Source organism: Pituophis catenifer, unplaced genomic scaffold, assembly GCF_029215685.1.
Source record: "Pituophis catenifer annectens isolate HBS135680 unplaced genomic scaffold, rPitCat1.0.hap2 SCAF_7, whole genome shotgun sequence".
NCBI classification, from domain to species: domain Eukaryota; kingdom Metazoa; phylum Chordata; class Lepidosauria; order Squamata; family Colubridae; genus Pituophis; species Pituophis catenifer.
In genome coordinates, this window is record NW_027256887.1 from 89,464,492 (window position 1) to 89,478,535 (window position 14,044).

The window sequence follows — 14,044 nt, forward strand, 5'->3', positions numbered from 1 at the left end:
GATTAAAAACGAATTAAATAATTGGCTGAATTTAAAATACCCCATAATTTAAAATACCCCATAATTTAAACAGAGTAAAATTTGTATTTAAAATTTATATTTAAAAGGGGAGAAGATTTAGGCCAGGCCAGCTTGATGAAATAAAAAAGTTTTAATAAAGAAAAGGCTAAGATTTTAGTGAAGAATGTTACAGAAAAACAAAAAAAAATGAGCTAATGAAGGGATTAGATATTCAGATTACAAAAAAAGTAAAATATTTAGGGATCCAATTAACAGCGAGATGTGTAACGATTAAGGAAGATAATTACTATAAGCTGATACAACAAATTAAGACAGATTTGGAAAATTGGAAAGGCTTGCAATTGTCATTAATACGAAGAATAGCTACAATTAAGATGAATGTATTACCAAGATTATTATATTTATTTCAAACAATTCCGATAAGATTGGAGAAAAAATATTTTGAAGACCTAAATAAAATAATAACAAAATATATTTGTCAGGGGAAAAAAGCAAGAATTCATTTAAAAATGCAACAGGATCCAATAAGTAGAGGAGATTTTGGATTACCAAATTGGGAATTATATTACCAGGCAGCAGTGCTAACACGGATGAAAAAATGGATTGTACTGAGAAATACAAGATTATTGACACTGGAGGGACATGATTTGTAATTGGGATGGCATGCCTTTTTATGGTATGGGAAGAATAAGTTACATGGTTAATTTCACAGACATTACATAAGAAATGCCTTATTGTTAGTAAGGGAGAAAGTTAGAGAACAACAATATTTAAAGATACCAGTCTGGCTTTCGACGATGGAAACACTAATACACCCAAATATTGTTAACATGGGAAATATTGTCAGATATAAAGATATTTTGACTGAAACGGGGGAGCTCAAAAATAAGCAAGAATTAGAAAAACAAAGGGAGCGACATGGCTTGGTATACATGACTGCAAATACAATCTAGATATGAAAAAGATGCTAAACTATATGGTTTTTATATGGAGTTGACAGAATTAGATAAGATACTAACAGGAACAGAAGAGAGGATAATAAAAAAAGAACTATATTTATTGAGTATTAAATTAGACGAAGAACAAGTGAAGGAAACAATGATAACCTAGGCAAAAAACTTTGGTTATACAATAAAACTAGCAAAATGGCAACAATTATGGGATAGAAATTACAAACTAACAATGTCAACTGTGTATAAAGAGAATTTGTATAAGATGTTCTACTGATGGCATTTGTAAGTCAGCTAAATGTTGGATATGTCATCAGACACTTGGCTCATATTATCATATGTGGTGGACCTGTGTAGAAGCTAAAAAATATTGGATAAAAATACGCATGTAGTTAGAAAATATGATACAACAACATATTGACTTGAAACCTGAAATATTTCTGTTGGGGTTCTTATCAGAAACTTAAAGTAAAGAAAAGGTATATTTGATTATTCATGTAATAACTGCAGCTAGAATTGTATTTGCATACAACTGGAAAAGTGAAGAGATTCCCACAGAGGAGAATATGATAAGGAAAATATTAGAATTTGCAGAAATGAACAGATTTAACACTGGCAATTAAAGAGAAAGAACAAACTGGTTATTATGTGATATGGGAAACATTTTATCGATGGTTAGAGAATAAATATAAAAATTACAAATGAAAGAAAAAAGCTGTTGCATGACCACGAAGGGAGAAACAGGGTCCATCCGAGCGACTGCAAACCCGCAAGACAAAATTTGGGACTCTGATCTTGGCGCCAGATTGAATGTGGGGTTCCCCTTTCTGATGGGGACCTTGAACAGCTCTCATCTCCCCTTCCAATTTGCCCCTCTTTGCTCCCCTCTGCAGCAAAGGAAAGAAGACCATGGGGCGATTCGTCTTTGTGAGCCTCGGCTTGCTGGTTGTGGCCCTCTGTCTAAGTGGTGAGTTCGAGAAGAGTCTCCTATGTCCAGAGAGGCCAACTCTCTTGCATGTGAATCTCCTCCTAATGAGACCCCCAGCATTAGAATAGAATAGAATAGAATAGAATAGAATAGAATAGAATAGAATAGAATAGAATAGAATTAGAATAGGATAGGATAGGATAGAGAAAGGAGAAGAATAGAATAGAGAAAGGAGAAGAATAGGATAGGATAGAATAGAATAGAATAGAATTAGAATAGAATAGAATAGAATAGAATAGAATAGAATAGAATTAGAATAGGATAGGATAGGATAGGATAGAATTAGAGTAGAGTAGAGTAGAGTAGAGTAGAATAGAATAGAATAGAATTAGAATAGAATAGAATAGAATAGAATTAGAATAGAATAGAATAGAATTAGAATAGAATTAGAATAGAGTAGAATAGAATAGAATAGAATAGAATAGAATAGAATAGAATTAGAGTAGAGTAGAGTAGAGTAGAATAGAATAGAATTAGAATAGAATAGAATTAGAATAGAATAGAATAGAATTAGAATAGAATTAGAATAGAGTAGAATAGAATTAGAATAGAATAGAATAGAATAGAATTAGAATAGAATTAGAATAGAGTAGAATAGAACAGAACAGAATAGAATAGAATAGAATAGAATAGAATAGAATAGAAAAGAAAAGAAAAGAAAAGAAAAGAAAAGAAAAGAAAAGAAAAGAAAAGAAAAGAAAAGAAAAGAAAAGAAAAGAAAAGAAAAGAATAGTGAACACAATTACAAGTATATATAATATATACCTGCCTGTATAATTGAAAGTAGAGGGCCTCCCAGCTCTTGCTAGGGATTAGTTTCCATGTGGAGCCACACAAGAGAAGGCCTCTCTCCACTGACCTAAGAGCTGAGCATCTCGCAGGGACATCTTCAGAAGGTCTTCTCTTGGGCGGTGGGTAGTGGGAGGGACAATCTCAGAAATCTTAATCCTCTGAGACCTTTGAGCAGTTATAGGACATCCAGGAGACAAGGGCGAATCCTTCTGGACTGAGCCACGTGATCCCCACGCTTTGCCCAGTCAAGAGCTTGGGTCTTGAAGGAACCCGTCCAAGGGTGGTTTGTGATAATGGAAAAGAAAACCAAACTAATACCACCAAATCAGTTTGGCAAAACTTGGCAAAAGTTCCATGCATTTATCATTAAAGGTTGAGTGCCTCCCGCTCCTTGCAGGGGGCTGCCCCACAAATAACCTTGGTACTACAGTGGTTTAAAGCACCCTGTTATTAACACAGCTGCCTGCAATTTACTGCTGGTTCGAATCTCTCCAAGGCTCAAGGTTGACTCAGCCTTCCATCCTTTCTAAGGTAGGTTAAATGAGGACCCAGTTTGTGGGGGCAATAAGCTGACTTTGTATAAATATACAAAAGTATGAAGGCTATTGCTTAACGCACTGTAAGCCGCCCTGAGTCTCCGGAGAAGGGCGGCATATAAATCAAATTAAAAAAAAAAAAAAAAAAAAAAAAACCACGCCTGAAGCCCCACCAGCAGTTATGGGTCCTCCAAGAGGCCACTGCAGAGCCTCCAGAACTGACCAGGGGTGAAATGCTACCTGTTCACTCTGGTTCAGCGAACCGGTAGTGATAAAAACTCCTGGTTCAGGCAAACTGGTTGGGAAAAAAAAGTTACTAGTTCGGTCGAACCAATAGTTAAAAAAAGCTACTGGTTTGAACCGGTAGTTGAAAAAGTAGTTTAAAAAAGCTATGATCTGACAATCAGCTGTGCTGCTCTGTTCAGTTTTGCTAGAAATACTGCTTTCTACTGCTTTCCTACTTTTTTTCTACTGCTTTCACACTGCGCCATGCGCGCACTCGCAGCACGCAATAAAAGGAGGCTTGGGAAGGTAAGTAGAACAGCAAGGGGGGATCAGCTGTGCTGCACGGTTTAACTCTGCTAGAAAGCAGGAAAGCTAAACCGTGCGGCACAGCTGATCGTCGGATCATAGCTTTTTTAAACTACCGGTTCGGCTGAACTGGAAACATTTTAAATGCGCAGCACGCGTTTGGTTTGCACTGAGCATATGCATGCAGCACATGTTAGTTGCACATGTGTGCACGCAGCATGCACTTGGGGTGCAGCGCACGTGTGCAGCCAGAGAGCTGGTAGCAAACCGTTCAGATTTCACCACTGATGTGGGCCCTATACTTTGCCTCAGTCAACAGCCTGGTTCTTGAAGGAGTCCATTTACTGGCTTCATAGCACAGTTCAGTGGATGATAGGCCAATAGAAGTGGAGACGTTCACACAAGACCTGAAGCTTCAAAGAAATTCATCACGGCTAATTGTAATCAAGGTTTGGACACTCTGCAAATGCAGCTGCTGTGTCTGTAATCCAAATCATTTTCAATTTATTGTTCTGAAAGATGTTTGTAACTCAGCAGACCTGTTCTGCAGACCCAGCTGTCTCCTCCTCCTCTTCTTCCATATCTTCCTCCAACTCCTCCTCCTCCTCCTCTTCCTCTTTATCTTCCTCCTTCTCCTTCTCCTCCTGCTCCTCTTCCTCCTCCTGCTCCTGCTCCTCTTCCTCCTCCTCTTCCTCCTCTTCCTTTCCTCCTGACCATCTTCTCATTGGGCTTCCATTGCAGACCCAGCTGTCTCCTGCTCCTCCTGCTCCTCTTCCTCCTCCTTCTCCTGCTCCTTTTCCTCCTCCTCCTCCTCCTCTTCCTTTTCTCCTGACCATCTTCTCATTGGGCTTCCATTGCAGACCCAGCTGTCTCCTGCTCCTCCTGCTCCTCTTCCTCCTCCTCCTTTTCTCCTGGCCATCTTCCCATTCAGCTTCCTCTCTTCCCACACAGGAGCCAAAGACTGTTGTTGTCCTCGTGATTGGCTCCCCATGAATGGGTTTTGCTACAAGGTCTTCGAGGAAATAAAGAACTGGAACGATTCAGAGGTTAGAAGTGTTTGTGAACTTGTGAATTTCCTAGTTCAGACAGAGGAGAAGTCTAGGCAGAGCCAAGGGAGACCTGGATGGGCGTGTGAAAAATCAGTAAAGATCATAATTTCAGTGTAGCCTGAAATGCAAGTATCTGTGGAAAATATGGGCTTTCAAACAGATATAGTCTTTCATGGGTTTTAGTTTGAATGTTTTAAATTTTGGGCCACAGTTATATAATTCTTTTAATAATTTTAAATTTTGTATTGGTATGTGTTTTAGTTCTGGCTGTGCACCGCCCTGAGTCCACTAGGAGAAGGGCGGGATATAAATTGAATAAAATAAATAAAATAAATAAATGGACAGTGTGCAGTGTTGAGTGAACGCTGTCCAGACAATAGACTTCCAGAGGTTTTGCCACCAACTCTGGCTGGCCTCCTCAGACATCTTGGGACCACCTTGCCTCTGAAGTGATGGGGATCTGAGGCTTTAACCAATGAATACATTCACGATTTATTCACAGGTGCACATGTAAGGAGCTGCTCAAGAGCTGCAGACTCTAGCAAGGACATCCATCAACAGAATCAAGATGGGTAGCTAGGACCCTTCAGTCAGCTCTTGGCTCTTTCCCACATACCCACAAGTCTGCTTCTTTGCTGAACGAGGGTCTTTTTCTGTTCTTCTCCCAGACGTTCTGCAGGAAACAGAAGCCAGGCTGCCACCTCGCCTCCATCCACAGCATGGATCAAGGAGCTGACTTGGGCGATTACATCACTGACTATCTCACAAAGAAAACCCATGTCTGGATTGGATTGTATGATCCACGGAAAGTAGGTCTCTTTCTGCTGATAATAAGATCCATATTTACCATTTCCAAGGGGCTTTTGGAAGGCTCGTCCAATGGGGGTTAGGGATCTCTCTGATAAAAACTCTTGCCTTGGACAAAACCTGTGAAAAATGTTATTTAGCCCAATGCTGTCTCTCCTTCCTCTCACCAACCTTTCCTGCCCACTTAAAGAACTGACGGCTGTCTTTAAAGCCCCAAAGGGCCGATCCTGCTCTGACCCCCATCCCAGGATCACGGCCTTCCCACACTCAGCTCCTCCTTCAGTCCGACTTCTTCTTTTCGGCCCATTGGGTGGCTTCTAAACCTTCCTGAAACTCTGGTGAGCCATTAACTCAGGGACTGCAGGGACTGGCCGGGGAGGGCTGTTCTTCCCTCCCCCCTTTTGATTTGGTGTAGGTTTTGCTCGTTTCTGTTACTGACAGCCTTTCATCATGTGCTCTGTTGCATTTTCAATTCCTGAAAAATGCATAATCATATACAAGTAGAGAACTTTCCCTGAAATTGACTTTAGTTCCTGGTAAGTTCCTGAGTAGAAATGTCATTTTCTGGCAACAATACAGAGATAGGAGATGGGGGGGAGGGAGGGAGAGAGGGAGATATATTGTGTTTTCAATGCCTGAAAAATGCTTGATCATAGCACTAGTATTTAGATTTCTATACTGCCCCATAGTGATTTTGCAGCCCTCTCCAAGGGGTTGATGGAGTCAACACATTGCCCCCAACCAACTGGGCCCTCATTTTACCAATCTCAGAAGGACGGAAAGCTGAGTCAACCTTGAGCCGGTCAGGATTGAACTGCTGGCAGTGAGCAGAATAAGCCTGCAAATTCTGTATTCTAACCTCTGCGCCACCACGGCTCTTATACTGACCGTGTTAAAGAAAGGAAAACTTCCTTGGAAGTCATCTCATTTCCCAGTGACTTTCTCTAATACAAGGACTATTTACTGTCAATCACACGGAAGTAGGTCCTCCTCCCCGGCCAAATTCCCAGGATGTCTTTCAGCTTCCAAGTATATCTGATAGTCCTGGGATTCTGCTGATGCTCTCCCACCCCAGAATTCATGGGTTCTGATCCCATTTATCTCTCTGATCAGTATTGTCCAGGGCTGCCACCAGGCTGGGCATCAGGCACAGTGGCTCTGAAGCTGAGTTGGTGACTCCATGGACATCTAAAGGTGGTTTTCTTCTGGGGTCTTCTTTTCCTGGATCTCATGATTGTCACCTATCCAAATGTTCAAGTTTCATCAGCTGTTCTAAGCTAAGCTCTTCTTAGCCAAGGGGTGTGTGTGTGTGTGTGTGTGTGTGTGTGTGTGTGTGTGTGTGTGTGTGTGTGAGAGAGAGAGAGAGAGAGAGAGAGAGAGAGAGAGAGAGAGAGAGAGAGAGAGAGAAAAGGAGGAGGAGGAGGAGGAGGAGGAGGAGGAGGAGGAGGAGGAGGAGGAGGAGGAGGAGGAGGAGGAGGATAAATGATTAAAGGCCTGGAGACCAAAACATAAGAAGGACAGTTGCAGGACTTGGGTATGGCTAGTCTAGAGAAAAAAAGGACTAGTGGGGACATGATAGAGTATTCCAGTATTTGAGGGTCTGCCACAAAGAAGAGGGTGGGGGGTCAACCTATTCTCCAAAGCCCCTGAAGGCAGGACAAGAAGCAACGGATGGAAACTCTTCAAGAAGAGAAGCAACCAGGAATTAAGGAGAAACCTCCTAACAGTGAGGACAATTAACCAGTGGAACAGAAGTTGTGGATGTCCAACACTGGAGATTTTTAAGAAGAGACCGGACAGCCATTTGTCCGGGATGATCTAGAACCTTCTGCCTGAGCAGTGGGTTGGTCTAGAAGTCCTCAAAGGTCCCCTCCATCTCTATTCTGATTGATTGAAGGGTAAGGTCCATTCAGCTGTGGTCACATCTTCAGACCATTCAGACTCTGAAGCGATGGGGATGTCAGGTTGTAGCTGCTGAAATGTGAATTTAAGTCAAGAACTGATCAAAAGCTGCAGACCCCAGCAAGGAAGTGTACAGGGTTCAACAAAGTTGAGATCGTGGGCAGAACCATGCCATCTGATCCCTGCTCTTTTCTCATTTGTACAGCACAAACACACAAACACACGTGTTTCTGCCCTGCTGAACCAATGCCCTTCCTTGTGGTTGCTCTCTCTCAAAAGTACTGCAGGAAATTCAAGCCAGGCTGTCCCTTCCCTTCCCTTCCCTTCCCTTCCCTTCCCTTCCCTTCCCTTCCCTTCCCTTTCAGTTTCTTAGTGTCTCGGATAGTCCTGGGGTTTTGCTGGTGATCTCCCACCCAAGGACTCATTGATTTTGACCCTGTTTATTGTTCTGAGGTCAATCAATATCTTCCAGGGTTGCCATCATGTTGAGCATGAGGAACGATGGCTCTCAAGGTGAGCTGGTGACTTCATGGACACCTCCAGATAGTTTTCTTCTGGGGTGTTTTTCCCTCTGGATCTCCTGATCATCCCTCATCCAAACATTCACCAGGTTTAACTCAGTTTAGCTGTTCCAGATCAACTGAGATGGAGGGAGAGATGGAGAGAGACAGATGTTCTGTTTGGTCTGATCCTTAAAACCTGAAAATGTTCCTCTCTGACCTGGGCCCTGAGGAGCCCCTTCCTCAATGGTCCAACATGGCTTCTTTCTCAACTTAGAACTACGGCTGGGAGTGGACAGACAGATCTAGAACCAACTACCTACCATGGAAGAAAAATCAGCCCGATCACTTCCAGAACAAAGAGTTCTGCGTTGAGATTGTGGACTTTTCAGGTAAGCCAAGATGGTGGTGAGATGGTTGAGGTGCAATTCCAACAATGAGGACCCACGGGGTCCATCTTGGAACACTTTACCCCTTGGCAACTCATGGCCATTGTTTGTTTTGTCTAAAACAGTTCTGTAGCAGTGCAACAGTCAAATTAAAATTATACTAACATGAAGAACATTTAAACCAACCAAAAGCTAGCAGCCAATCAGATTTCTGATTTGGAATCAGCCCATCTTGGGGGAAAAGCCTGGCCTTTCACGATTCTACCCAGCCAGTCCAACCACAAGGGAAGTCAAGTAATGTTATCACACAGAGGTCAAGAATGTTCCTCATAGTGACTTTGCAGCTGGTCATTTGCATCCTTTGAGGGAGTCATTGAAGTACTGAGGACACAGATAACTCTCCAAGTGATTCAACGACCCACCAAAATGATGCAAATGATCAGCTGTCTGCAAGGAGTATAAATCTTTCTATTCCCCACCATCCAGTCAGAGCTGAAGAAGCTTCTTGGATGAGAAGTGAAACATCTTCAAAAGAAAAAAAAAGAAAGTCCAGTTGCCTCCTGAAAAAACACCTTTGGGACAACTAGACAGTTTCTTCCCCCATGCCCTCACTCTGCCAAACTCCTAATTCCCACCGTCCTGATTATGCCTAAAGATAAATTTCCCCATGTGGTAAGCTGTATTGCTACAGTATTATCCTTCTCATCTGCTCATCTTTTCTACTGCCTTCTCCTATTGGTATCTTATGATTTACCTCTTCTTGTTATATATTACGATTAATGATTGTAACTATGATCTATTACATATGACTTATCACTTTCTTCTTTATACTGTATGTTACACCGAGAGATTATGCACCTGGGAACAAATTCCATGTGTGTCCAAACACACTTGGCCAATAAAGAATTCTGTTCTGTTCTGTTCTGTTCTGTTCTGTTCTGTTCTGCTCCGTTCCATTCTCTGTTCTGTTCTGTTCTGTTCTGTTCCGTTCCGTTCCGTTCCGTTCCTTCCCATCCTGTCCCATCCCATCCTGTCGCGTCCCATCCCATCCCATTCTCATAAATTGTAGTTGTATATGAAAATTATTACAAGCTCCATCTTAACCTGCTTTTGAAAGACCACAATTGTCATAGGACATCTGCGTTTTGTGCTTTCTAGCTTAAAACTCTCTCTCTCTCTCTATATATATATCACTATAAGTATATAAAAAGTCTGCCTCACCACGGTCAGAGGATTTTCAGTCACTCATAAAGTATATAGAAGAGAAATATTGAGACCTGGCCCATCCAATTAAAAACCAATGAAAAGAAGAGCCTAAAAATTCCAGACTAAATGAACAAAAGAAATTTGAAGTCTAGGTAAGTTACTTGGGTTACAACAATCCACCAAACTCCAGATGCGCTTTAGCAGGTGAGAGTCTCCACCTGTGGCAGCCTCCCGTCCTCCTGCCAATGAGGGACGATCCCCTTGAAAAGCTCTCAGGGAGTCCCTGAAAATCTTTCTCATCTGCTACTCAGGGTATCTCCAGTGGAATGATGACGTTTGTGCAGCCTTGCGTCCTTTTGTCTGCCAGTGCAGATTCTAGTGCAAACGGCTCCTTCGGTTGCTCCAGAGGGAGTGAAGCACCTGGTGAAGTCTGGAGAAGCAAGGAAGCCCCCCTGCCCACTGAAATCTCCGCTCTGCACCCTTTCGCTTCATGGATACTTTCTGTAGCTTGGATCTGACTTCGCTTGTTCTCCTAGGCCAGAAGGTCCAATAAATTCTCTCTAGCATGACTGGCCTCCTTTATTCTGCAGAGCCAGGAGACTGTTGGGGGTTAAAGCTGCAGACTCTTCTGCATGGAAGGGCTTGGCCTCAAGGGGTGGTTGGGTGGGGTGTCTCATCAGAAAGACCATCCATTGATTCTACAATGCTCCCTTGCACGTCCACTTCGTTTGAGTTAGAGGGTTGAGAATCTGCCGGGCTTCAGCCCCACTTTCCTGTGATTTTCCAAAGCTGATTGCAGGCCCTGTGGTGAAATCCATTTTTTTTTTTACTACTGGTTCTGTGGGTGTGGCTTGGTGGGGTGTGGTTTGGTGGGCGTGGCAGGAGAACGATACTGCAAAATCTCCATTCCCTCCCCACTCCTGTGAGAAAGATATTGCAAAATCTCCATTCCCACCCCACTCTGGAGCCAGCCAGAGGTGGTATTTGCCAGTTCTCTGAACTATTCAAAATTTCCGCTACCGGTTCTCCAGAACCTGTGAGAACCTGATGGATTTTACCCCTGATCTGGGATGACCTTCACTCTTGGGTGATGCTGCAAGAAATGCCAACACTCCCAGCATCCTTTGCTCATCCTTCCCAGGAACACCCCACCAAAACCATCACCACAGAGGGAGGTGTAGCACTGCAAAACTTTTATTTTATTTTATTTTATTTTATTTTATTTTATTTTATTTTATTTTATTTTATTTTATTTTATTTTATTTTATTTTATTTCATTTTATTTTATTTATTTTATTTTATTATTTTATTTTATTTTATTTTATTATTATTTTATTTTATTATTATTTTATTTTATTTTATTTTATTTTTTTATTTTATTTTATTTTATTTTATTTTTTACTTTTATTTGTATTTTGTCAAGGATGTATTTTATGACAGATACAAGTGTAAACATAACTATGAAGACATGAAATGGATACGAATGAAAGGAGACATTAGCAGAGGGACGGAAGGCACGCTGGTGCGCTTAAGCAGGCTTTGCTGGCTGAGGAACTCTGGGCGTTGAAGTCCACAAGTCTTAAAGTTGCCAAGGTTGGAGACTCTTAGAGATGCTGAGAAAGGGGTCAAAGCAGAATGGTCCCTTTGGCACTTTACAGACAGCAGTCAATTCTCCTGGTGAGGGGAAGGAGAGACAGCATTGGGGTAAATGTTTTTCAGAGGTTTCGTCCAAAGCAAGTGATCTCTGCCTTCCATTGGCTGATCCATCAAAGAGTCCTATGGAAACTGTAAAATGGACTGATAAATATAAGCAATACAAAGGACCTACTTCCTGTGGGTCATTCAGTCCAATTCAGACGTGCCCAAGGTTTTGGAAATAGTCAGAGATGTACTCGCCCCAGTCAGCTGACTCTGCCCTGCTAGGGATGGAGGAGAGAAGACGGGCAGCCTGGTTTGCGTTGCCTGCAAAATATCTGGGAAGAGCAACAACAGAGAAAGGCACTTCTTTATCAGAGAAGGACTGTAACAGAGTAGCAGAGTTGGAGGGACCTTGGAGGTCTTCTAGTCCAGCCCCCTGATCAAGCAGAGACCCTACACCATTTGAGACAAATGGTGATCCCATTTCTTCTTGAAAATCTGCAGTGATGGAGCCCCCACAACTTCTGGAGGCAAGATGTTCCACTGGCTAATTGTTCTCACTAATTCTCCTTGGTTCTAGGTTGCTTCTCTCCTCGGTTAGCTTCCATCCGTTGCTTCTTCTCCTGCCTTTCTGGCCGTCACTCAAATACTGGAACACTGCTATCTCTCCCACTCCCACTCAGAGATCCCCAATAGATCCTTGCCTTAAAGACCTTCTCACAGATCTCTGCTGGAACCAGGGCGAGAAAAGGTCCCTTCAGATGGAGACAGAGATTTCCTGCAGGGGCCTCACCTGTCAGGTGTCCACAGGTGGGAAAGCCGCACTCACTGTCCCTTGGCCTCCTGGGATAGAAAACTGCTCAGTGGCACCACCAGGCTTTCCTGGGGGGTGGATATCTGTTGGAGGGGGGGAGGGCAGAGGGAGAGAGAAATTGCTTTGCTTCACGATTTCTGGTCCTGGTTAACAACCTGGAAGAAGCTTGTTTGCATTACTAGATTTGGAACACAGTGAAGGCACACAACGTGGCTCTCTGGAAACTAATCAGATTGATTGATTGATTGATAGCATGTACTTTCTGACCCTTCTGACTCCATACAAAAAATGGGAATATTTTGGCCTCTCTAAGAACTCAAAGAAAGATATATTTTTTTGCACATGAAACTCTCACTGCTTTCTTCTGGCCTGGGGGGCTGCCTGGTAACACTGTCCACTCTGGAGCCAAAGATGACCATCTATGCCCAGCCACTGGAGTCAGAATGGAGAGGGTCAATATGTGAGGATCACATGACCCAACACTTGGCTTCTCTCTAATTGTCCCTGATCCCAAACGATCATGATCTTATTACATGGGTAAATTCTGAGATGGTCATTGAAGTGTCCATTCCTAATTATCCCAGAATTCAGCAGCCATTTCCCCATCCCAGTGATGGGATTTCCGTTGATTCCAGATGAACCTCAACCCAACATTGAGCAATCCTAAATGACACAATGAAGGTCACCAGTTGAATTGAGAAATGGTGGGCAGGAAAAAGTCAAACCACAGCCTTGCAAATATTGCTAAAATATTACTAAATTAAGCATGTAGAACGTATCAACTGGCTGAAATGACAGTTATATTATGAAAGCTTTTGGCCAAGGAGAGACGGTGCAGGTGAGGCTACCAGCCTCACTTGCATCCATGCTACAAGCAGAGTTCCCTGCTGAGAGTCAGGACAGTCCCAGCCAACAATGATACAAATTGCCCAGGGTATCATAGCTGCAACCACAACATGCCCATGCTCTTCTGTGCAAGCTACGATGTCTACTTGAGGGGCCTCTTTGAAAGCCAGTTCCCACACCCGTTATCCAGGGAAGCCGTCAGCACACAGGGTAAAAAAAGGGGGGAGGGGCAATGTAACAGTCATGTCAGGGAAAGCTCCACCCGCTTTTCACCTGCCAAAGAGATGGACCAAAAACTCAAGCTCTTTGCTGCCCTCTTGTGGCTGAGCAGAACTTGACAGCCAAAGTCTGGTTGCCGTATCCTGGTTTGTTGGCTAGGTAAGCTATCTTGGTTACAGCAACCTGCCGAACTCAAAGCCCACGGTCACACATGAAGTTCTCCACCTGTGGTATCTACTGGTCCCCCTGCAGATGAGGGAGGAGCCACTGAAATATTCTTCTGGGACTCTGAGGGAGTCACTGCAAACCTTTTTCTTTTGCTGTCCAGGTTACAAGAACTGGAACGATACACCCTGCGAGTCCTTGCATCCTTTCCTCTGCCAGTGCAAATTCTAGTGCAAATGGCTCCTTTCCCTGCTCTGCAGTGAGTGAAGCACCTGGTGAGTCTGGAGAAGCAATGAAGCTCTGCCAAAAATCTCTGCTCTGCACCCCATCCCTTAAGGCAGGGGGTCCTGAACTCTTCTATGTTGCCCCCTTTTAAAACCACTCCTAATACAATGTCTGACTTGCTAGTCTGAATGAAAATCGCTTTGATGAATCCGGGTGGCAGAGAAATGGCTGAGTGGCAAAGACCTGTCATAACTTTTCAAATGCAGATTGCTCCTTCTTCATCCAGTCAAACTTTGTTTTCTTTTTCAACACTTGAGTGAGAGGCTTAACCTTGAGTGAAAAGTTAGGAGTGAACTTCCTGTAAAAATTAGCAAAGCCCAGGAAACTCTGAAAATCTCTTGTATTATAACAAGGGGTGTGGGTCATACCTTGGTAGAATCCATCTGGAGACTATCAGTTGAAATCC

The 14,044-nt window shown here is 42.9% G+C and overlaps 1 protein-coding gene across 1 annotated transcript; it reads left to right on the plus strand.

Annotated features, from left to right (window-relative positions):
* Positions 1-1,880: 1,880 nt before the first annotated feature.
* On the plus strand, positions 1,881-13,584 carry LOC139319149 (C-type lectin galactose-binding isoform-like). The gene is made up of 5 exons (XM_070946852.1): positions 1,881-1,938; positions 4,770-4,864; positions 5,536-5,676; positions 8,354-8,468; positions 13,517-13,584. Exons 1-5 carry the CDS (start codon positions 1,881-1,883, stop codon positions 13,582-13,584), a joined length of 477 nt encoding a protein of 158 aa, XP_070802953.1.
* The last annotated feature ends 460 nt before the right edge of the window (positions 13,585-14,044 follow it).